Source organism: Pteropus medius, unplaced genomic scaffold (genome assembly GCF_902729225.1).
Source record: "Pteropus medius unplaced genomic scaffold, Ma_sr-lr_union100, whole genome shotgun sequence".
Lineage (NCBI taxonomy): Eukaryota > Metazoa > Chordata > Mammalia > Chiroptera > Pteropodidae > Pteropus > Pteropus medius.
This window is the reverse complement of record NW_024349141.1, coordinates 340,508-366,711: the sequence shown is the minus strand read 5'-3', so window position 1 is coordinate 366,711 and position 26,204 is coordinate 340,508. Positions and strand designations below refer to the sequence as shown.

Here is a 26,204-nt window from a genome sequence, read left to right as displayed (position 1 = left end):
CACACGCACGCACGCACGCACACACATAAAATGAGCACCTGGATTTGGCCATACACTCTAGACTTTTCAGTTATGTGAGTTATTGAGTTTCCTTTTATGCTTGCTAGTTTGATTGGGGTTTCTAATACTTGCCAAATAAAATGATCTTCATCTATACATAATTTTTACCTCCTTTAAAAAAGTTATGTTATAAAAGTTATAAGAATCCATACATCAAAAAATAATTACTAAGAAATAACAAATGTCTAGTATGATTGTTATGTGCTAAGCACATAGTAGGTGCTTAATTACAGTTTATTTATTCATAAGACCAAGAAAGAATAAGGTAGAATAACTCTGGTAGTACTTTTATATTCATTATTATTTAATAGCAATCTTGTGCTATTGGAGAAGAGATGTCCCAGAAAAGATATACAGAGAATTTTCTCCCTCGGGAAGAAAAAAGTTAACTTGTTCTTAGGAAACTGCCACTAAAACATTTGCTTTAAAACTTCAGATACTAAGGAGACATCAAAAATTCAATCAAACCATGTTTAATTATGCAGAAGCTCAGGCTTTAATTACCAGCGACAAATCCCTAAGATGGGCATAATCTGCATAGCAGCAAAAGCTTAGCCCCAGTGCTGGGTTCTGTGTACCCTGAGAAAGGATACTGAGATTTGTCAGTATCCTTTCTCACTGAGACTCAGTAAGTGAAGTTCAAGATCATTAATTGCTCCTTTGGTCACAAACAGAAGAAGAAACAAACATATAGAAATTCTATGTGATGATTTTTTAAAATAACGGAATGCCTTATAAGTTTCATTCTGGATGTCTCCAATGCCTGCAGTTCTGTATGTGGCCAAGTCAGCAGATGGTTGGGGAACAGCAAGATCAGTAGGAGTCTTCATCCAGCCCCGCCTGCTGCAGTCAGCCTCCCGAGAGCTTCTGCATAAATCTGGTGCCTCCTTCCAAACCTCAGTTAAGCTATATCCCACATCCTTCCTTAACATTTTTTTTGACTCGTTCTTGTAAATTGTTAGTTTAGTGTTAAAAAAATAAGACCGAACTACATGGGATTAATGACCCTGATTATAAGATCGACCGGACCCCATTCTGGGCTTTATGAAACCTTCATGTCTTAAGGATTGTCAAAGTTATAGGAAACAGACTGGGTAAGGGGGGGCTGTGAACAGAACTGATTCATATTAGGTCATATTTACAGAGATTCTAGATGATTCTTCTACCTCCTGTCTTCCACTCTTCTAACAATCACTCTAAATATACCTGTATTTATGCCATTGGCCATCTCTGCCTTATAGAAAAAAAGACTCACTCCAGCATTCGAGTCCCTCCTAAGCCACGACCTTTCACCAACTCTCCAGAGCTATCTCTGGCCATTCCCTACATCCCATGTTTTAGTCAAACTGGACTCCTTACCATTCCCTGAACATGCTGCATACATTCCTATTTCTACACAGTTGTTGAATACCTGCCATCCGAAAGGTCCTCCTCCCCTCCCCCATCTCAGCCTATCAAAATCTGATTCATCCTCAGAGAGCCAGCTCAAATGTTAGCTGTTCCATGAAGTACTTCTTTAAGGTCCATATCCTGACTTTTGGAGATACAGGAATTCTCCCTCCTCAAACTTCCATAGCTCTGTACGAAACCCTTTGTGTGAAGACCATTACTGCCTTGTACTTTAGTTAGATGGGCTTTGTCTGATTTCCACCACTAAGTATTAAACATCTGAATGTCAGGGACTATTTCTAACACAGCTATAGTTCCCTAAAGTCAGTATTAAAAGTGAAATTAATGACCTTCCACGCTGGTCATCAAGGATAGGATTCTGTATAAGCATTCACTGAACACATATTTGTTGAACTTCTACTGTGTGTGGTTAACACTGACTGTACATAAGAAATGTATTTTCTGAGACAAACGTAGGAAGAACTCCCAAAAATATAGACTATGCACTATCTAGACGTGGGTCTATAGATATTGGTGGTATCCATCGAGACTACTACACTTTAAGCGATAAGACCAAAAATCCCATTAAGTGTTATTGTTATCAAGACAATGCCTCATCTCAGAAGAAACTGAGCTCGCTATTTCAAAATGTTGGACCTAATTCTTCTCAAATTCTATCTACAACATGCATTCTACAATATAGAATAGGGCCTGTTCAACCAAAAGATCATAAGAAATCTCTTTTATGCACTTTGTTCTGATTAGTCACTTTCTAAGAGGGAAATGGAATCAAAATAGAGTACACGTAGTATTCTTAGAGTCTTTGTGCCTCTTTGACAATGGAAAATTTGTCCTTAATTCATACCTTTAATTTAAAAGAAGAAGTATTTATAATTGTGCTTCATCGAGGCAAATTCAGATTTATAAACTTCTGAAGCATCATTTCAGCCACTGGTTACTGATGCTATTTGTTTTCTGGTTGTGGGAGGTTGTAAGGTAAATGTGTAACTAGAAAACTAAAGAATTAGTCTTGACTAAGAGACGTCCTCTGAAAGACTTAAATATGAATTTCTCCCAAAGAGAAGTAGAGAACTGATAATATTCTGTTTTCAAAATTCAGATAATTTCTAAATGCTTGTAAAGGAAGAGAAACCTCATTTTTACTATGTCTCATAAAAGAAAGCTAATTCATGAAGACCTATATTCTTGCAGATGTAAAGTAATTTAGACTGTATATGAACGGATTCCTGAGGTGAGTGGAAGATAAGTCAACTTTTTTCTCTAAAAAATAAATGAAATTTTCGGGGAAGAAAATATTTTCCTGGCTGCACAAAGTGACCCCACCCACATTTATGATCCTAGGACAATGCCACATCTTTAATTTTGTACATATGTGTCAGTTTCTTTTGCGGGAAAATGGACTTCTTGAAGGTAGGATTTGTTTTATTATTTCTGAAGAACCAGGACTAACCAGAACAAAGCAGGAATTCAGTAAGTGCTTATTTTAAAAAAATGAACTTCAAACTGCAATTTGTGTGTACATGACTCATTAACTAGAATTCAGACTTTCAATTTAAGCTAATCATACATATGTCTGAGAGATCATTATGCTTCCATATGTCCTGGGATCACAAAACAAGTGATACTTTCACTTATAGTTCAACTCAAAATCTTTCCAGTAGATTCTTTTTACCTTCTACCTATTGAATCAAATTGTTCTAACAGGCCTCCATTTTTATCAAAATTCCACTTCTAACTATATTTTTTCGTTTGCTCTCTTAACTACCTCTTTTGCTATGAGATTATTCAAACTCTTCGCTCCTGTCTCAAGCATTGTTCCTACAAAAACTGATGCCTGCTGACTTTGAGTAGGCGTTATGGTAAGCATATTCACCTAAGCCAGCATCTCTCCATCCTCTTTTGTCCTCTTGTTTAATAGTTTATCTCTTCAAAACAGAAATATTTTAGTTCTCCCAAAGCTCCTGAATTAGGGGGAAAAGTTCAGAAATTAAATGTTATCTCATCACTCTCATTTGAAAATAAAGAATCCTTACTAGTTAGTGAAAGTAGGAAATAGGAACCCATTTTGCACATCTAAAATTGAACAACAGCTAAGTAGAAGTGAAGGGATAAATTAAAATTAGAAAGGCTATATTAAATCAGACCAAACCAAAGCTGATTTTACTCCAGGAACTATATGCATGAAAAGGTGTAATTATAAAAACTTGATATTCTGCTGCCTTCATGCATATTCACTTTTTGAACTTAGACCTCCAGAAGCCTCCCAGGACTGCTTCCCCATTTTTAATAAGTATTGAGAATGAAGTACTTCCTGAAGGAATTAAATGAGGGAGGAGATTTTTTTTTTTTAAGCTTAGTGGCAACATTAGGACAAAGAAGCAGCTATTCTGCTGGGTTTTGCGTGTGCTTTAAGAGTGCTACAAATGAAATGAACCTCTGGGGAGTCTGCAAAGACATTACAATTTGGCAATTAGGGGGACGACTGATCCATCAGGGAAGAATAATCTTATTATTAATTACAACTTCTAAATAACATCAGTAGGTCTCCTGTGCAGTTGCTGGGAATACATATCTTGTGAAAAGCAGGGAGTTTCAGAGAATTTTCAGAAGATTCAGTAACCCAAAGCCCAAAACTACCAGCTGGATCATGTTCCAGTTGATGGGTCACCATAATGATCAACACAAAGCCAGTCAGGTGAAGGCAGAGCTGGGAATTATCTTAAACTGAGCAAATAATCAAGCCATTTCATTCTACGTGGCTGCCAACCTCGGAACTCTGCTCTGTGAGGTTTAATCACACTTAAGGGAGCCTGTTAAAAGAAAGATGTCAGGACTGTTGAGAGGCTGATTTTTGTATACCATTTCCCCGCTCCCACCCAAAAAATAAAAATGCTGTGAATCCCTCAATTCCATGAATCTTTAAGAATGTAAAACTATAGATAAAACCAAAAGACTGTGGTGAGCTTTTAAATCATTACTTTCTTCATTCTCTGTCTTACCAATAGAGGCCCAGAGAAGCTGTCACTTGCCCTGTCACACAGCTTGTTCCAGAAAGCTCCATTATCACCCAGCACACCTAAGAAGAAAGGCCAACAAGTAGTTCAGGCTCATCTTGCTGTGGTCCCATTGTTCCATGTCAGTCGGGTTCAGGGCAGAGGCTGTATGAAAGGAATACATGGTTGTGCTGTGAATTTTCTTTTCCTCATTTACATCAAAACAATAGCTGACTTAGGGACAAGATGCCTCCACCAAAGCTGGGGTAGATTTAACTATATTTTGCAAAGAACATTTACTTCTGAGATGTACTAGGTTTCAAAATCTCAGGAGGATGCATCAGTTTTGAAGCCATTAGTTGAATGTCAGGGCAATTTTTCTTTTCCCCTCTTAGAATCTGGGCTCTTTTCTTCCTCTGCTGTGTATGATGAAATATAAAATATTTATGTGGCTTCATGATAACTATTCAGAATTTAATGTACCTGATGTTTTCCAAAGTGCTTGACAATCAGTGTTTATTAACAGAAAAACAATTGCTAGTAAATCTGCACTGTGACATTTTGGGGGCAAGTCCCTTTAGGGCTACATAGGATGTTTCTGAGAACTATGTTGGGGCCAGTATTACAAGTGAAATTCATTGGAATTCTGCCCAAGTCTCATACTTAAATGTCCCCTTAGTTTACTAGAGTTCATTCTAAGAATCGTAAAGGGTAGCATGATATTATGCATTTAATTCACTCATTAAGCACTTATTAAGGATCAACTAGGGATTGAGGATGAAAAACTAACAAGACTGTGCCCAAATCTAGGTTAGGTGCTCCTCCCTTTGATACCTTGAGTCTAGCCTTAACTAGAACTAGTGGTTCTCAATGTCAGGGGCCAGGGGACAGGGCGGGGGTAGGATGTAAAATCTGGCAATATCTGGAGACATTTTTGGTTGTCACTACTGGAGGGGGTACTACCAAAATCTAGTGGTAGAGGCCTGGAATGCTGCTAAACATTCCAGGGTGTCCAAGACACCCTAGCAGAACAAAAATTATCCAATCCAAAATATCAATAGTGCCAGGGTGAAGGAAGCCTACTATAAGCGTTTCTCTGGTTTATGATTGTCTGGTTACATATCAGCCTGCCTCACCATATTGTATGATCTTTAAGTGCAGAGACTATTTCTTATTTTTAACCGTATCCCAACACCTAACACATATACTACAGAACTCAGTACATAATGTTGAATTAATTAATGAAGACAATAGCCTGTCCCTCAGGGAATCCGTGGTTTCAGGGGTGGAGACAGGTAAACAAGCAACTCAGGAAAAAAAATGGGCCTGGTTTTCAAAGTACAGTAACTTAAGAGCTATTTTGTATGGCCATGTAATTTATCACCCAAATAGATATACTTTTGAAAATGAAAGTGAGCATTCAAATAATTAAGGCAAGGTAACAGGTAAAACCCTGCAACAAACCTATCTTATGCAAATCAGGGCATATGTATGGTAAACCTTGGCTATATCCCACACATTACTAAACACCCACCATGAAGCAGATGTCAGTGCTTCATGGAATCTAACACCACACCCATGAGCTGGGTATTAGACATATAGAAGACTTCATGGGGAGCTGGAGATGTTTACATGGCGTATCACAGTGCAAAAAGTTAACCAAAATAAATAAATGAAACCTTGTTAGAGGTTTGTTCTTCTTTCCAGGCCTCCAGTTCATGCCCACCCTCTGCCAAGTGCTCTGAGGCCAACAACTTTCTCTTCTGCTTCCTGAACCTCCCCCCATCAGCCTTTCCAGCCTTTCAGATTTTCCTTTTTCCTTGATCTTTCTGCTGCCCCCCTCCCCTTTTTTATCACAAAGATGTAGCACTTGCTGAGCTTTCATCTCCACACCCATTAGCATCGCTCAGTCACCTGGGGTCCTCTCTGCAGAGAAACCAGTTAGAGACTGTAAGTAAAATAATCTTTCATAGCTATGGTTCTCACAGCTCCAAGCTACAGCTGGAGACTCTGCGGGACTGTGGCCTCAGACAGAAGGACAAGGTTAGCTCTACCTGGGAGTGTGGGGAAAAGCTTTACAGGGGAAATAATATTCAACAAAAGTTCAGGGCCTCGTGTTTTCTGGGTGGGTAGAATTATCTTCATTCAGTAGCAAGCATACTTTGTTGGGGGATCAGAAAGATCTTACATAGAAACTTGCTAAAGAGTGCAATAAAGAATAAGAGTGTGGTTCTGACTTCTCCAAGTCTAGATTTTGAAAGACACTGAGGTTTCAAGTTAACTTTTGTTTCCTTTTGTACTAAACTCTTTTTCAGCAAAAACCAATTGTTTATAATCTTTCATGAGTGACTGTGAAAATAAATGCCTACTTCTTTCTGATCCAAAGAGACATGGTTTTATCAGGAGCAAATATTTTAATTTTAGATAAAATAGCTTCCTTTATTTTGTAGTCCCATCTGACACGCTATTGCAGCAGAGGAATCCCAAACTGAGACTGTAATATACCGTCTCTTCCTGCACTAAATTAAGAAGATTCTCCTCAACACAAGATCAACAGCATCTATCACCCTTGTATAGTTCAGAGCTTTCACAACTTTGTATGTGAGTTTGATATCAAGTGGACCTTTCAGAATAAAATGTTGCTGGTATTTGATATACCGTATTCCAGTTGGCTTTCTGTGACTACATGAAACAAGCACCAGATGGTCATTTGTATAAGGATAAGGGAACTGGTGCTAATTTTAGAAAATTCTTAGCCATTTTTCTCATCCAAAGTTAGGAAGGGAATTCTCAGTTGGAATAACTTTCTGAGTTTCAAGAAGTAGCTGTCTGATTTTCTTCAAACTGTGCCATCGTGCGGCTTAACAGTATGTCAGGCCAGACCACAGTATTTCATGCATAGAAAACATGTTATCTAAATCTTCTTCCAATCATTGGTAAACATATTGATCAGGGCAAGTGTAGGCCTCGGAAAACTCTAACCCATTAACAGTCCATTTCCTCATTCATCGTTCCCCTAAATACCTCCACAAATACCGCCATTTTTACCTAGTCAAATGAGTTGAACCCATTTTTAATTTCTTGTATAAATTGTCAGATGGAAAATATCACCAAAAAGGCTCACTAGTGAGGGGAACTAAATGTAAGCTATAGTGATGCAAAGACTGGGTAAATCTGGGCCTTCTGGCGCTTTATAAGACAGATGGCTATGCAAATACAATTCTCGCACTCAGTTGTAAGGTAAACTGTGAACCAGGAGCAGCAGGTGGCTGGGTAAACGCAATGATTCAATGCTGTTTGTGTGTTTACATTTAGATCTTAGAGATTGAATTCTTCCTAATGGAATTCAACAAACAATTATTGAGAAATCATTATGTGAAAATACTGTGCTAGGCTCTGAGGCCTAGAGAAAGTAAATTATAGAGAGCCCTAGATTTAGAGCTATTTTATTCACTGTGCCAACGGCCAGAATGAGGGAAAAGTGAATAGTTGCATAAGAAGAAAGGAAGAACAAAGAATTTATTCCAACCAGAGAAACTGGGTTTGTTTTTTTTTTTTTTTTAGGAACAAAAGGTCAAATGTGAGAACAAAGGTTGGGCTTCTATGGGCAAATACAATGGGAAGCTTCTAAGAGGAAAGCAGATGTGGAGTAAGGGACCAGATGCAGAAGAGGGCAGTGGGAGTATGTGAGTGCATGTTTTTGTGATGGGGTGAATGTGTGTGAGGGTGAATGTAATTTAAAGGTGAAGGACTTAGAAGATGAGGCCAATAAAGGTGGGATGATCCTAACTGTGGAGCATATATTTATATCCTATAAAAGACCTCTAACACTTCCTCTTTAAAAAACTTTTCCAAGACAGGATGAATACCAAGACACTTATGTATTCAATTGGAAGTATTTGATTGTAGAAGAGTATTAGTAAACCTATGTTTTTAAAAATTTATGTTAACAATGAAATAATCCACAGGTAATAGCAGTATGGGGGCTGATTAAAAGACAATTGCAGTAGTCTAAAGAGAGAGCAATAAGACTCAAATCATAACACCAACTCTTTCATGAGCACTTACTATGTGCCAGGCATGAATCCAAGCGCTTTGCATACGTCGTCTCATTGAAAACTCACAGGCTCAAGGTCAATAACATGGCTGGTGACTAGCTTAGCCAGAAGTGAAAACAGATCTGTCTGATCTAGAAGGCTGGTCTGGTAATTGCCACCTTATACTATCCTTATAGGAAAAGAGGGTAGGGGTGGGGAGGAGACACTTAAGAAGGCTCCCAGTTGTAACATGAGTTTTTGTTTCAGCTAAACTGATACCTGCAGGTGGAGGAGTAAGCTTAGAGTGAAAAAAATGGAGTTCCTTTCCAGACAAATTAAACTGGAGAAGTATAGGACATTGATGTACGCATAGTAGCAAAGAGATGAAGTGTAGATTTGAAATTTAGATGAGGTCATGGGAGTGGATGAGAATATGGACAGGGAGGAAGAGTGAAAAGAGAAGTTATGACTCTATAAACTTCCATATTTTAGGGATTAAAGGGAGAAAAAGGCTCTCAAAATGAAATTAAATGAAGAAATTAAAGTGATAGTAGTAACCATCAGAAGGTCTTCCATCTAAAATATTTTGAAATGAATAAATGAGAGATTTCCCTTAACTATCCCCATCCAAAGAGAAGATTTAGAAATACATAGGTACTTCTTTTCATGTGTATAATTTTAATGGGGTAAAAAGAGCCCAGAACTGTATCTTAATGAAATAACCATCCAAGAGCCTGGCCTTCCAGTACCCTTGAACTTCCTGAGTTCAGTGGGACAAGCCCACCAAGCCAGCAGGCTGAGCTTATAGAGATTGCTGCTGTTAGGTATCCTGGACTTTTGGATTCTTAGAGTTGGGTCCCCGATAAATGGAATAGCTATCTTCCCAAACACTTGGGTGTTTTCTATGACATCTTTTCTCTACCTCTAAATCGAATTCCTCACTAAATTCCATTAAATCTATCTCTTTATTATCTCTGCCTTGAATCCAGCTGCCACTTCCCTAAACCAGACTATTGTCAGATCTTGTCAAAAGTGTGACCACAATCTCTTAATCCTCTCCTCATCCTTCTCCCAAATTCAACTTCGTTGGAGCAGTATAAGTACATTTGTTCTCACATCCTAAAGGGTCTCTGACCCTAACAGGGTAAAGAACCATTGTCCAAGTTATTTCAATCCAATGAATTAAAGCCTTCATTTTTCTAGACTCATGAACCCATCCGGCTCTCTCTCATCTCAGAGCTCTTGTGCTACTTTTTCCTCTGCCTGGAAAACTCTACTCAGATATTCATCTGGCTGGTTCCCTAATTTTCTTCAGGTCTTTACTCAAAACTTGCCTTCTTAATAAGGTTTTCCTAATCACCTAACCTAGAATTTCAGTACCCACTTCCCCATCATATCAAAAGAAAGTTCCTTTCTTTTTCCCTGCATTATTTTTTCTCTGTAATACTTACCGCTATCCAAACCACTACATACTTCACTTATTTACCTTGTTCATTAACAGTCTCCTCCACAAGAAAGTACATTCTGCAGAGGGAGGGATTTTTGTCTGCTTTTGTCCACTAATATATTGCTAGTGTCTAGAAACACACTTGACACATAGTGGAAAATGATATATGGTCAGTAACATTTACTGATTTTTTTGTTGTTGTTCCTTTTGTTGTTTCTTGTTGTCCTGGATTATCTAGGTATTTTTCTAGTTCTCACTTAAAGTACAGAGATCACTTCAAATTTTTTTTTTGAGGTTAGTCGCTCATATCTAGTTACAAAAACACACACACAAACAGAAAGCTTGTTATCTGTCATTTTAAAGAAGAACACACTGGTATTTCTCCTTAGTTTTGAATGCCAAGCACAGCAAGGGTGGAATGGGATGGAGGACTGTTCCATTTTTAAATTATTAAAAATGAATTATGAATGTTCATTTGAAAGGTTTTCTCATTCATGCTCATAAATAGCTATTATATGACCCAGTTGAGCTAGGAGCTCTCTAATGGCTAAGGTGAAATTAGCCCTCACGTCCATTTTGTATTTAGAAACAGAGAAATTGATGAATGTTAGAAAAAGAAAGCTCTTTTATTACTTTTTTTATAAGCAAAGTTCATCAAAACTTTTTTAGAATAGAACTCAAAGTTTTGAAAAAGTTCTCGTCCTGAGGAAAATAAGTGTGTATTGATAAAAATGCAGGTGATTTAGCAAACACAACAGTATCTGTGGGAAAGATTGCATTTCTTTGCCAAAATGCATGGAATTAAGTGCCCTGGGGCAACTATAAGTGTGACTCAGAAAAATACTTTAATAACTATTCTTTCCTCATAGCAATACAAATCCTAAGTCAGACACAGCCTGTGGGGAGTTAAATGGCAGTGTAAATCTGGAATACTGTGGAAGGAAACACTCACAAAAGCCAAGCACACAGTGCAGTACAAATGCCTCAGAGGGAGAAACTCAGCTGGGCAGCTGCTGCTGCTACCTAACGTAAATGTCAGCCTTTATTATCATGGTGTCAACTAGTTAGATCTAGTTACCACTCAGTCAATCTCTGGTCCTAAAAGCCAGTGGGCTGTCATTCTAGTCAAGCAGGTTGGCTTCCAGCATACATAGTCTCATGGCCAAAAAGGCCTCACCTCTGTCACCAGTGATCTGCTTTGGGAACTCACTCTTAACAAGTAAATTTCATTGCTAAACGACTCTGGTCAGTGTCTAGTATACCTGGAAATAATAATGCTAACAGTTAATATTTATTGAGGATTTACCGTATGTCAGGCATGTAATGAGTATTTCATATGGTATATCTCATTTAATCCTCAGAACAGTTTTGTGAGATAGGCATTATCCCCCATTTTACAGATGGGGAAACTGAGATTGAGAGCGTTTAAGGATCTTGGCTAAAGTCATACAGCGAGTCAGCGGTGAAGAATCCAGAACTGACTTCAGAACTTTAGCGATTAACCCCTATTGTCTTTCTGAAGAATCCAGAACTGACTTCAGAACTGTAGCGATTAACCCCTATTGTCTTTCTAAAGAATAAAAATGAAAAGAGATGAAGAAATGGTAAAGACAGGATTCCAGTGGGTGTTTCTACCACTTTTCTGAGTATGGTCAGAAAAAAAGCTGCATACTAAATCAGAAAAAAGACTCATCCAGCCTCTATTCCAAATTGACACTTCATAAATTGCTTCAGAGGAGCACTAAGTTGAGAACTATTACTTTGAAACCTTTGGTTAAGGTGGGGCTGGGGGAAAGTCACTAAAATAAAACCAAAAAAAAAAAAAAAAAAGAAAAGAAAAAAACCTCATGGCCATTCCAACAAACAGTATACCGGAGTGCACTATGTGTGCATTTGATGTATGATCATTCAACGAAATGTAGTTAGCAAAAAAAAAGGCAAAAACTAACAACACAGACACATACACAAACACACAAAAGATGTAGAGAAGACAGAAAACAAAACATTTTCAACTTGCAGGCAACCCGTCTGCCATCCATCAAAAAGCATCTGGATAGCTAGCTATATGCTCCATCTCTGCTTATTCCTGGTTCTCGCAGTGAGAGCATCTCCCCAAACTGAAGCAATTTCAGCATTCGAAGATAATGCATTTTTCATACATGGCCCCTAACACACAAGCCCACAACTTGATGAACACCGCTCACTAAGGGAGATTTGAAAGGTTTATCAAAGATTATTTTGGCTCTTGGTGACTTTTTCATTACAAAAGGATTTTAGAACCCATCTCCCGTTGTGTATGATTCAACTCTCATAAGTCCAACACATTTTGAACGATTATTGTTATTGCAAGTGTGCATTTCTTTTTAACTTAAGCTGTACACAATCATCTTAACAGGTACCATGATTAGCTTTCACATTCTCTCAAAATCATCAAAACAAAATACTTATAAAATGCTTATTTCCCGGGTGTTTTCTTGTAGAGTCGATACTGTTTGCCATGGTGCATAAACAGAATGGGGGTGGTTCCTAAAATATGGAACGAGGATGTTGCATACTTACCTCCAGAAGGAGGTGCAGCTTTCATTGTGCTCTAAAAAAAAAAATGCTTTCTATTTGGTTTTATTTTTGTAACAGTGAAAAAGATTTTTTTAAGGAATGATATTATAAGCAGCACTTAACAGGGGCAGCTCTGCAAAGTGGTACAAGATTATTATCTCGTCAGCTAATTTCTGCAAATTTGTGTGGAATCAGGGTCTTCTTTGTGATTAAGAATATCTTATGTGGAAACTTCACTTTTTTTTTAATAGCTAATTTCTTCCTCTCATCAACAGGAAACAATATGGCATGTAATGAGATCTCATTAAAACAGATTTTAATATAACTTAGGTCAAATGGTACCCACATAACATAACTATTCCTGACCAGATTTTAATAAAGTATGCAGTTTAGCTAAGTGCATATTATTGGACTTTTGTTTGATAATGTTAGTCCTAATCCCTAGATACTAACTACACAGGTTATATTAAGCAGCAAGTTCAGAAAAAAAGAAAGAAAGAAAGAAAGAAAGAAAGTTGTTGTTAAAAGAAAGAAAAGAAAAGAAAGAAAGAGAGAGAGAAGAGGAGAGAGAGAGAGAGGAGGGAGGGAGGAGGAGGAGAGAGTGGAGAGAAAAAAGAAAAGAGGAAGGAAGGAAGGAAGGAAGGAAGGAAGGAAGGAATGGAAGGAAGGAAAGGAAGGAAGGAAGGAGGAAGGAAGGAGGAAAGGAAGATAAAAACAGCATATATGTATTTATTTGTATAAGGGATTTTTACTCTCTTTGCTTATATTTATTATATATAACACTGGAATAGGTGCTGCAGTAATTGTAAACATATATTGGACACAGTACCAATATATTTAAGGCATAATCTTAGCAAAGCCTTAATGATTGGGGCCCCAGGGTCTGGGGTCAAACTGTGTATCCTGGTACTACCACTTGCTAGCTGTGTGACCTTGAGCAGTTGACTTAACTTCTCTGTGCCTCTATAGCTTCTTCACTTGTTAATAGATGGTAATAATAGTATCTACTCTGTCACTGAGAATTTAGCACAGTGTATAAAAATTACTGGTATATAGAAATTATTCAATATGTATTATAAGAGAGAAAGTAAGAAGAGAGTAATCTTAAAATTGAATTGGGAAAATGAGACTGACCTATATGAAAATGAGACAGAATGGCAATGTATGCAAAGGGGTGAGGGAAAGCTCTTTGAGAATGGGGCCATGGAGAGCAGTGGATGCTGGAGTAGACTGGGTTTTATGAGGAAGTTTCCTGATAGGCTAGGACTTTGCTTCTCAAAGTTTGTTCTTAGACCAGCAGCCCTGGCATCACTTGGAAGCTTTTTAGAAATGCAGACTCTCAGACCTACTCCAGACTCACTGAATCAGAATCTGCATTTCAAAAAATATATGTTGTGATATATAACATTGAGACACCCTGCTCTAGGACACATCTTGCTTCTCAAAACTTTCAGGTCTGCCACTATTTTCACAGATATCAGCACTTGTAAAATAAAATAAAATATAAAATAAATAAAATTAAATTAAATTAAAATAAAATAAAATAAAATAAAATAAAACACTGAGGAAAAGGAAACTATACTCCCAAAAATTCCCACTGCAAAAAAAAAAAAAACAAAAACAAAAACTGTGAATGTTAAATTATAACAGTTATATATTGGAAATATGATAGAACTGACAAAAATAAGTGGAATCAGCTAAATAAAGCATGAAACGTAAGTTATGATTCAACTAATATTTATGCCTAGACAGAGTAAAAATCACAAATATTTATTTCATCCAGACTGAAAATGAAAACCAAGAAAACACATGATCACCCTCTTTGGGAGCATTTGGGCAGAAGTCCCTGGTACTACCAAGCTTACAAAAAACATGCACTTCCCTGGAATGTAATGACATTTCAGTTCCATATTCCTGCCAATCTATTCTCCTCACACACACATCAAACAACAATACAAAGTTTTGGTGAGTTACACACTATGTATACAAACACACATTGCGGAGAGATAGACATACACCCCCAGCTTTATCCACTCTTTGTCACTTTTTCATATCTGCCTTCCTTCTGTCCTTATGCACCTGCCCAAATCTTGCCCACCAGAGACATAGAATCTTTGACCTGAAATACACATATAGGAAATGGGATAGAACAGAAGGGAAGAACTGATGGCGAAAGTAATCTCTATCATTTATCAGGTGCCTAAGTTGTGAAAGATATTGTCACACAGGTTATCTGTTCTTTTTTATTCTTGCAATAACTCTCTAAGACAAGCTATTAATTCTCTACTATTTTAATTGAGGAAATAAAAGTCTATAAGGTAAAATCAACTGCCAAAGGCTATGCAGCTAAGAAACAGCATAACAGACTCAAACCCATGTCTACCTTCTTTCCAATTGACAGAGGAAAGCCAACATCTATGAATCTAATAGTGCCTTTGGAGGAATGGCTTCTAATTTGTAATTCAAATGTAATATTTTCCCTCACATTCACTTCATATGATGTGTGGAGAAGTGGCAAAGGAATTTTTTGAAGTCAGACTGAATTTAAGTTGTGGATGGTGAAATGCAGAATAATCTCCTCCTTTGTATTTTAGAAGTTCTTCATTTTAACCATCTGTTGCAGGCTGACAGATGGGTTGATATATGACAGAATAATAGGTCTTCAATTCTAGGAAGACATAAGGAATGCTTGAAAAATAGCAGCTCTTTACATAAACCTAACTGAGCTAACACCGCTTGCTCACTTGCAAAAAAAAAAAAAAAAAAAAAATGTTTGTGGGAGGGAAGTGTGAAATATAATCATAATCATTCCTCTAAACAGAAAATTTCTCACAATCGCCTAAGGTCAAATCCAGTAAAATATGCCTATGCTAAAATGCCTATGCTAAAGTTTCCATGTGATCCAGCAAATCTAGTCATTTAAAAGGTTATATAGGTGGGGAAAGGTATATATAAAGAAAAATAATAAAAACAAACCCCCCACAACCCTCGTCCATTCCTATCTTCCAGCCATTTAATTTTCTTTTTTATAGGCAACCAGTGTTATGAGTTTCTTATATCTTTGAGATAATTCAGGAAACAGGCAGATTTTTGAGACCCAAATGACTTTCCTTCTAAGTAACTCAGCCAAATGTGAGGTCTCTATCCTTTCTTCTCATATTCAGTGGATATATATGAGAAGTCATATATATGGCAGATATTTGACAAGGCCCTAGGGACACAAGTGCTTAAGACTGTCTCATTCCCAAAGAATTTAGTCTAGTGAATGAGACCAACTTGTGAACAGAATTTAAATAGCACATACTATGTGCTTTCTGAATTTAGCAATGATCAAGGCATTCATTGATCATAGTGTCTCATTCTTCCAGGCAGAGCCTCTTCAAATGGTCTTACATGTTTTAACATAATGACCTCAGTTTTTTTCCAATCATGTAATGCATCCAGATGGAATAGTCATACAAACATATACTCTCTCTCACACACACACATACCTGTTTGTTGCAAAACAGATTTGAAGCGCTAACCACAAAGAACCACTGGCTCAAAATTTCAACTATATTAGCAAAATTTTAGCCATATGAATTTAACTTCAGTAGAATGGATCTATTTTCAAAAGAGCATCAGGATGCAGATTGAAAAATAATAATCAGGTCATTGAAGCTGAATGCAAGCTAAAATGTTATTGACAATGACAAAATCAAGCTATATCACTTGAAGATCACATTATCTTCACCACCATCATCACCACAACCATTAACAAACATTGTTAACAAACAATATTCCAGTCTTTGTGCTTAATATTTTTATTCAATTTTAATCCTCACAACAATCTTGTAAGGTAGGTAGTCCTATTTCATGTTCCAGATGTGAACACTGAAGCTAGATAATTTTAAAATCCATGATCAGTTTTGCTTTACTGCATTATTTCCAGCCATGATTATCACTCTTTCATGTCCTATCTGGGAGATGATCAGTAATGTGGAATAGTAAATTAATAACAGGATTATGTTTTCAAAGGCATATTTGACAGCCTGAATTTATCTCAGCAGTTCCTTCCTACTCTAATATTATGTAATTTTGGAGAAGGAAGCTGTGCATTTTTTCCAGTTTCAGGGAAGGTGATGACAAAAGAACACAGACCAGGGTTTCAAGAGGAGATGACTGGGTTTATAAGGTGGCACCTGAAAGGTCTGCCAACATTTTCTGAGTCAAAATTCCTCAGTGTAGTTTACTTGAAATAATTTCCTATAAAACACATCTATTTTTAAATATAGGTTGGGGATAGGAGCAACTTAAAAATATTTAGACAAATTAAGAAATTACTTTGGATTTTCTGATATTTTAATTATCTATGCCTCTACTGTTTGCCATTGTATGGAGGAAAAAAAATGTAGTTGTGTGTTATCTGTTTTTTTAAGTGCGTGTGTGTATCACATATATGATTCCCAAGTTTTATACATATAAAAAACTGTGATAGAATAGTTTTTTCACATGATGAAGAGCATTATAGCCCAGAGTATATCTGAAAGATGGAGTTCAAATCTGGCTGCTTTTGACTTCAGGCCTCCTACCCTGTGTCTTGTATGCTACACTTCCTCCAGATGTTTCATCTATATGCTTCCTGACATCTCGCATTTTCCAGATATGTTTACAATGTCCAGATGTTTCATGTCAAGTAGACAAAGATCGTGGTTAATTGTATAAATTTTAGCATTTTCATTTGGTTGATTCAATGGCAGCTCAAAAAAATGTTTGGAAGTGCTAAAAAATACATAAAAATAAAAAAGATTGATAAGATGTTCAATAAGTATCTGAAATTTCCAAATTCATCCTTGACTAACTCTACAAACATGTTTTTTTTCCCCTAAATTATTTTTAAGACATCCAAACTGATTTTAACAGTTGCTTCACCTCTGCTCTAGTACTTGGGCATCTTACTTATTTCTGTAATTATTGGTAGATATGTCAAAACCAATAACCAACTATTTGGAAAAAGTGCTATATTCTGATAAGCTAGCAACTCACTTGGAAACATTAAAGAACCCTGGTTGTTTCTCTAGGCTTACAAACTTCTAGAGTAGGAGGGTTCAGAAAGGCAGGAATACTTTTCTTCCAACATTTAGATATGTAAACAGATCTATTCAGACCTCTTTACCCCCCGGGCTCAGTTTGTTTATTGCCTGGCTTTCTAAGAGAAAGAGAGTTGCAAGTGAGCAAGTGCAGAGAGCAGATAGCTGCAGCAACCATGTGGGCCACCAAAATTCCAATAAACAGCAGTCTGTCCTTCCTCTCACTTAAACCTTTCTTCTGCTGGCATCGTGGCCCAGTAAATCTTGATCCTGACCAGTGTCAACATGCATCCTTTTGGGGCATGGAGTAAGCAAGTAGTAGAAAGAAGCCCAAAATTCCCTCTAGGTGCCAATTCATAGGCCTTCCAGATAAGCCATTTTTTGGTAGATTTATTATTCAATATGAGTCTGCTTTGAGAATCACCCAAGGGACAAGCCCAAAAGGATCCTGGGTACAACCAAATCCGTGTGGCTTCCCCTGTTCCCCTAAACTAGCCAGTGCCCACACACACATTTTTTATTTGTTTTCAAAACACCAAGTCCTTCTCTTGAAAAGTCATTATCACCGTTTTTAGTTACACATTCTTCTGTGATTATTGGAGTAAGGTCTCTCTCTTTGAATAGAATGAATACTGAGGCCATATCTGTTTTTATTAACTACTGTATTTCTACGACCTGACACCTAATTGATTCTTACTAGAGATTTGTTAAATAAATGAATGAATCCACTTGATTTGTTTGACCACTGAAAACCACTGAATAATACCAATATATTCTATTGTTTATTCAATTTTTATATAGAGAATTTTCCTTTATTTATGTGTGTGTGCATATGTGTGTGAAAATTCATTGAGGTTTTACTATGTGTTGGGCACTGAGTTAAACAATTTATTGAATTAACTCATTTATCTTTGGCAAAAACATTGTAAAGATATATGTCATTATCACCCCTTTTTACAAATAGGAAAACTGAGGATTAATAGGGTCCTAGAACTGGTTAATAAGAGTTAAGATGTGAACCTAAGACTGTCTGATTCCAAAAACTGTAGACTTAACCGTTATGTGATACTTTCTCTTTTAAAAATGAAATCCCACATTGATTCTCAAGCAAAAGCCAGATTCTTCACACATGAAACAAAATGACTGAGTATAACCCAGCCCTGTAACAGAAGAACATCAGCATCCACTGCATCTCTCTTCTTACAAAGTCCTGTTTAATTGACCATACTACTATAGTGTATCTATGATAGTAACATAAAACAACCCAGATAGTGCAGAGAAAGGGAAAATGTAAGCCACTCGAGAGCTGAAAACAGGTCTTTGACTGTTCTCCCTCTGCCTCTATTTCATTTTTAGGAGTACCCAACCTCTAATGGGAAGATAATAAATATTGGTCAGATGATTAGGAAAGAGAAGATAGAACATATAGACAGATGGACAAGTAAACAAGTCAATGGTATTTGAAGTCAAATGGATCTGAGTTTGGTACCTAATTCCTCTACTTACTTAACTTCTCTAAGCTTAGAAACTTAGTGACTCAGACCTTCAGCAACTTAATCTTTCTGAACCTTGATTTTCTTATTTGTAAAGTAGGGTCAAAATAGCTACCTCAATGTGTTATTATGAGAACTAAAGAAATAATGTATGATACACACAGTGTCTAGTACATAGTAACTACTCCATAAATAATAGCCATAAATGTTAACATTGCAACTTAATTTTTATTATGAGCCTATAAAATCATGGGCCTCTAAAAGCAATTGAGTGCTTTTATAGTAGATTAAGAACATGGATTCTGGAGCCAAACTCCTTGGGTCCGAATCCTGGCTCTGCATCTTTCAAGCTGGACTTAAGTAATTTTTCCTATCTGTAAAATGAGACTATATTTTATCTAATTTCAGGAGCCATCATCCTGGCACATGTCCTGAGAATAGAGGGGTCAAGTCAGACTTTCACCCTACACCTAGCCTGAAATGCAGCTCCTGTATGGCAGGGCTGTCCCTGTGGGCCCATCTTCTCCTTTGGGAGAAGGCCCAAGCCTCCCTTTGGTCAGACTGATCTGCCTTCAGTCCTCCACCAGACCACTAGAGCAACACACTGGGTCACCACATCATCCCACATATGGGATCCTGTAGGCCAGGAGGGATATGAGAGGCATACTGGCTTTGTAAAAGCAAAACTAAGGGATGGCTACCAAGACCACCTTCGACTTAAGTACCAAGGGAAATGGTGGCATCAGTGACCCAAAACAGGAGAAGGGCCATCACTCTCCCTTGACCTTGGATATAGATGTGCTTTCCTTTGTTAATTGTGTGTTAAAGCAGTGCTGTCCAATAGGCTAGCAATAATGACATGGAGCTATTGAATACTTGAAGTATGGCCAATACAAATTAAGATGTGCTACAGGTATAAAATATACATCAGATTTCAAAGACTAGTACAAACAAGTAAAATATCTTAATAATTATATACTGATTATATTGAGTGATAATACTTTTAGACATTGGGTTTTCTTATAGAAATATGTATGATGTATTAATATAATTAATTGGACCACTTTCTTTTTTGCTTCCTTTTTTAATGTGGCCACCATAGAACTGGCTTGCATTCTATTTCTATTAGACAGCACTGGGTTATAGTTTCAGTGTTCCCATCCCAGGATGGGGCCATGCAGTCCTTTCCAAACTTCAGGCATTCTCTGCCCTGCTTCTGTCCCTGGGCCATGGATTATTTAATAGTATTCTTTAAATTAAATTGTTTTCTTAAACTTCAATAAAATATATTTTTGAAGAAAACCCTCTACCACTACCAGATATAGAAATCCAGCATTATTTGACATAATTAGAAGATAAACAGAAATGAATCAATGGAAAATAAAATATAATTTAGGGAAACGCAAATCAAAACCACAATGAGATACCACCCCACATCTGTCAGTATGGCTATTATTAACAGGACAAGTAATAACAAGTGTCAGAAAGGATGTGGAGAAAAAGGAACTCTCATACACTGCTGGTGGGACTGAAAATTGGTACAGCCACTATGGAAAACAGTATGGAGGTTTGTCAAAAAATTATGAATTGATCGACCATCTGATCCAACAATTCCTCTGCTGGGTATTTACCCAGAAAAACTTGAAACATTTATCTAAAAAGATATATGCACATCAATGTTCATAGCAGCATTTTTCATGGTGGCCAGGACATGGAAGCAACCAAAATGTTCTACAACGGACAATTGGATAAAGAAACTGTGATACATATATGCAATGGAATATTACTCAGCTATAAGAAGAGATGAAATACTGCCATTTGCGACAACATGATGGATCTTGAGATAATCATGCTAAGTGAAATAAGCCAGACAGAAAAAGTTGAAAACCACATGATATTGCTTATATGTGGGATATAAATCTAAAAGCAACAAACAAACATGACAAAAAAAAATACAAAGACTCGTGGACATGGACAGTGGATGAGTAAGGTTACCAGAGGGAAGTGGGGAAGGGGGAGGTAAATGGGGTAAAAGATGTTAAATATGTGGCTACAGAAAGAAATCTAACTATGGGCAGTGAACACACACAATATATACATGACTTTCTATTGAACTGCACACTTGAAACTTATTAGATTTTGCTGATCAATGTCACCTCAATAAAAAAAAAAAAATCAAAAAAGAAAGAAAAGAAAAAAAAATACTGTATTGAAGCCAGGCTTTGAGCCTGGGGCCAATTTTTGTTTATAAATAGGTATTAAATGTTTGTTAAATAGGTGTTAGAGACAAATTAGCACCCAGCTGTGACTTTCTCCTTTACTACTCATATTAAAAGAGAACTACACCTTTCTTCCTATGTAGCTCAATGTTATTTATTGCTATGTCTGTGTTCCCACAGTAGTAGGTGACCCAAATTTCTGAAAATCTGGGCATAATGGAAAACCATCCACTAAACATGGAGCCTAGTGTCCTGAATTCAAATCTGTTACTTGCTACAACTTGAACACATTACTTAACTTCCCTGAATCTATAAAACTATCTGAATACTTATGCAGTTATTGTGAAGATCAAATCACCTTCTATGATAGCATATTAAAGACTGTAGGCGTGCTTCAAAAGTCACATGTCATTATTAGTCCTTCAAATGAGATCATTAAATAAACCTCTGAGTGGACAGGAAGTTATTTCATCCAGCCACTGCTTTGCTCTTCTCTCTTCCAAGGTTAAGTCCAAAGCTCTGGCCTGAGCTGAGCTTCTGTCTTCCTGTTTGATTTTTGTGTTTCCTGATTCACAGCTTCATTCTGGTATTCCTGAAATGTGACTTAGCAAAGTGAATCCAGTTGCACTGAGAGTGAGGGTGACTTGTTGTACTGCCGAGTTTCTGATCTAAGCTCTCAATGTAGGTGTCAGCCCATAAGAAAAAAAAGCAAAGCCATCAGGTAATAGAATAATAGATAATAAAGTCATTGGAGTTGAAATACTGGAAATATTTGCTAATAAATAGAAATGGGAAATTGACTATTTACTAATATCCAGTGGAGCTACAGTGTGCCACTATCAGAGAGACGGAGACAGGTTTACCTGGCTCTAAAACATTAAGTTTTCTATCACCAAAGATGACTCCCTCTTGTAAGCCTGAGAGTGATTCAAGACAAGCATTTTTAATGTATTAAATTACATCCTAGTAAAAATTAGTTTGCTAATGGCAAGTTAAGAGAAGTGGAAACAACAAAACACACCCAACAAAAGAAATGGAAACAATCTACCCAGCCAGCAGTAAGCCAGGCTGTTCCCTCTGTGGAGGAAGCTGTTTTCTTGGAAAAATGAACAGATATTTAAAACATATTGCAGAAACACAATCAGGTAGCATGTCGATGTTCTTTCAGTACAGAGTGAGACCAATAGTTTAGAGCATATTTATAAACCACTTAATAAACCATGAGCAAGTCACTTAGCCCATTTGGCCTCAGTTTTTTCATCTGTAATATGGGGCTAATAATGCCTTCTCTGACTACTGGAGTTTTATGGGGACCACTTAAATTCCAAGTGTGAGAGTTTTTTGGAAGCCCTGAAGCACCTTCAGAATGGCAGCATCTCCACTCTTTGAAAGTAAATAACACAAGCAAAGCGAGCACAAGACAGCTTCAAAGGATTAACTTATGCACCAGGATAACATAGCATTAAATGTTACAGATTTATGTCTTGAGTTTTTTCCATGCACACTCCATATCTGTTAGACAACGGGTAGCATTTGTAAACAATTAGATTCTTGCCTGTACCATCAGAAGAACATCTTTCTTAAGTAGAAGGCATTTACCTCTCCTGACAGAAGATAGTTTTAAGCAAACCATTAACATGGCATTAAATGCCACGAGTGAGAAAGTTATCCCATATTCAATTTAACTTAAGCCTTCTGATTAGGTCATGTCAACATTTCTTTAATATTCCCCTAACACTTAATCTCTGTTTTAACAAACATCCTCAACTTCAAAGCTTTGTGCAAACATTCCCAACTAGAATTTAAGGGCAAGTTGTACTAGTTTAACATTTATAGTACACATATAATTTCCTTCTGGGATAACTTTATTTATGTAAAAAAAAAGGGGGGGCGGGTAATCTGCTTTAAATGAAACATTAAACAGTAACAAAGGAAGTATATGGATAAGATCAAAATTGTTTAGGTAGTACCAAAATGACTCAAACTTAGAGAATATCAACTAAGCTAATTATCTGCAGAATATACCAAAGACCATCTTCTCCCCAACTTTTCAGAAAGCTTAGATACACTACAGAAGGCAAGCAAGGCATTAATTATAAGTATTTGAACTGTCTATGCTTCAGTTCCCTCATAAAAAAAGCAAGCTAATATAAGTGCCTATGCTGTAAGGTTAATGATCTGTAAGTGCTTAGCAGAGTGACTGACAAATAGGAAGCGCTCAGGAAATGTGGATGATGGCAGCTGTTACTGCTACTCCTAAGACAACCAAGACAGCTTCCACCATCTCACTCCCTGAAAGCAGCCTCAAACTCAAGCTTATGCCCAAAACCAAAAATTAAAAAAGTTCAGGCTAAAATACACTTTAGCTGGAATTATTGAGTTTCTCCATCTTCACACTTTGCTTAGTTATAGAAAACAGCTTGAGGTCACTTTCTGAAAACCTTCAATGTTGAAACTCTCAATTCTAATGACATTTATTATTTAGTCTAATTATAAATCCTGATGCTGCTGTCTATACAAATAGGGCCATCTGAAGTTTCTGTCAGAGAGAGCCATTGATATAATCACATTGCCACATTGTTTTTACTTGGTCTAATTATAAAATATGTTTAAAAATACACAAGCTTATGTAAAGCAAAATAAAAATTATTTCTAATGCTACCAGTACCACTTGGTAAACTCTTGAGCAGTTTTTATATATATAAATATAAATGTTTTAACAAGATCGAGACCATTTTCTTTCATTTATTCTCTCACTCAACAAATGTTGATGGTCCCTCTTCTCCCAAGACCCAGAAATGAGCAAGGTAGATGAAATCCCTGCCCTCATGGAGCTGACATGCTATTAGGAGAAACAGGCAAACAAACAAACATATTTTCACCTTTCACAACCATCGTATGAGACAGACCCTGTTACTATCCCAATTTAGAGAGAGCTAAACTGAGGCTTCACAAGTACTCTGGCAAATTGCCTAAAGACACACAGCTGGTAAGCAGCAGAGTCAAGATTCAACCCCAGATTTATCTCATAACAGACTGAGCTTTTAACTTCTAGGAGAGATAACTCAGTAAGATATGCCAATCTTTCTTTAGAAAATGGTACTAGGGACAACAAGGTTGGATTAGCTTCCAAAAATAACAGATTTACTCCAAGGACATAAGTTTCTTGACTTCAATCACGAAGTTTATTTATGGAAAATGATTCATTACTATTTTGTCATATTTAAATTAATCAGAACCTCAAATTCAACTTTTTAATTTTTTAGTGTTCTTATTTCAAATAAGAAGATCGATATTCCTTAAAGAAGACATAAGAGATAGTGTAGAAAAGTCAAGCTCACAGGTCCTGGAAACAGACAGCCAAACTTACAATCATGATTCCTCTACTTACGACTTCCAGCAGTTTTATTCAACCTCTTCATGCCTCAGTTTCCTCAACTGTAAATTGAGGACAGGTTTAGCATTTATTTCACAGTGCTGTTATCAGGATTAAATGAGTTAATTCATGCATACTTGGAATAATACTTTGCACATATGTGATCAATAAATGTTAAGTATTATTATTATTTTAACAAATAAGTCTAAAAGTTTTTATGTAATTTCCAATTTACAATTGAGAGATTTTTCACATGACTATGTTCTTTTCTTAAATGTTTCCCCTCCTAATGGCCTATTAACAAGTCTACTTCTAATTATGAATGTAAATAATGACAGCTACTGTCTCATAGTTCAAATTATAGGGTATCTGTGACCTCCAACAAATATGTAATATCAAGAGGACAGAATCCATATTTTGCATTTTTTAAATTCCCCCATAAGACTTTGCTCAATACCTGGCATATTACTCAAAAATTACTGTTTAAATTCATGAATGAAATGAATACCAGATTGAACATTAACAGAAAGTTGGATTCAACATAGTCAATCTGGCTTATTTATTTGTAACGATTCTTCCCATTTCTAATTCAGACCCAAATACTCAAATACCATTCTGTCTGAGTTTTGTCATCTGCAAGTAGGATAATGATTATAACTACCTTATAGGGGTGTTGTAGGAACAATTAGATAAGGGCTACAAGTACTTAGCATCATCACTGGAACATTGTAAGAATTCAGTAAATATTACTATTACTATTTATTTTATATAAATATAATATCACAAAACTTTCTTTTATTCGTTTTTGACTTTTCCCTGGTTCTAATGCTATGGGATCTTGGAATTTTCCAAAAGACAAGCCAAATAGTTGTATTACCTAAATGATTTGTTTCTAGAATTCACATTTCTTTCATTGCTTTATCTTTCTGTCGTTTCTGTAGGACTTCATCGTCACTGTAGTCTTTTCGTTCTTATGGTTGGTGGGTTCATCAGCTTGGGCGAAAGGACTGTCTGATGTCAAGGTCGCAACGGATCCCAAAGAAGTATTGTTACTGATGACAGCTTGCAAACAGTCATCCAATAAATGTATGGCTGTCCACAGCCCTGTAATGTCCAGCTTAAACACTTCCGTGGTATGTTTTCACCTATGCTTTATCTCTCAAATCTTTGTTTGCCGGTCAAGTGAATAAAACATCTCAGAAGTCGTATTTGAAATGTCTGTCTCCAAAAGTAGGCTAATCTAAAAGGTGCTATTTCACTTCATGTGCAAGATGATCCTTTGGCCTTGAAGTTTATATTGTCAGAACCCACAGATTTCAATGTTGCCAATTGTGGAGTTCTTAATAAGAACCCAGCAGGTATTGGCAGTTGTTGCTTGAATGACGGTCAAGTCAAAATTCTAAGCCAGAAGCAGATATAAAATCTGAACTTGCCAAGTTAAAAAGGCTGAAGCTTGCCAACTTAAAAAGAAATATTTGATGGCATAGAGGTTTCCTGGGAAGAAAACATTGTCCAAGCCACACATAGTTAGAATACATCCAATT

General features: G+C 36.7%; 1 protein-coding gene across 1 annotated transcript in view; it reads left to right on the top strand.

Moving 5' to 3' along the window:
• SYNPR (synaptoporin) overlaps window positions 1–26,204 on the top strand; it is a 142,840-nt gene that overhangs the window by 109,891 nt on the left and 6,745 nt on the right. The window contains exon 4 of the mRNA XM_039880530.1: window positions 25,602–25,793. Within this exon, the coding sequence (XP_039736464.1) occupies window positions 25,602–25,793 (192 nt within the window). The remainder of the gene's footprint in view (window positions 1–25,601; window positions 25,794–26,204) is intronic.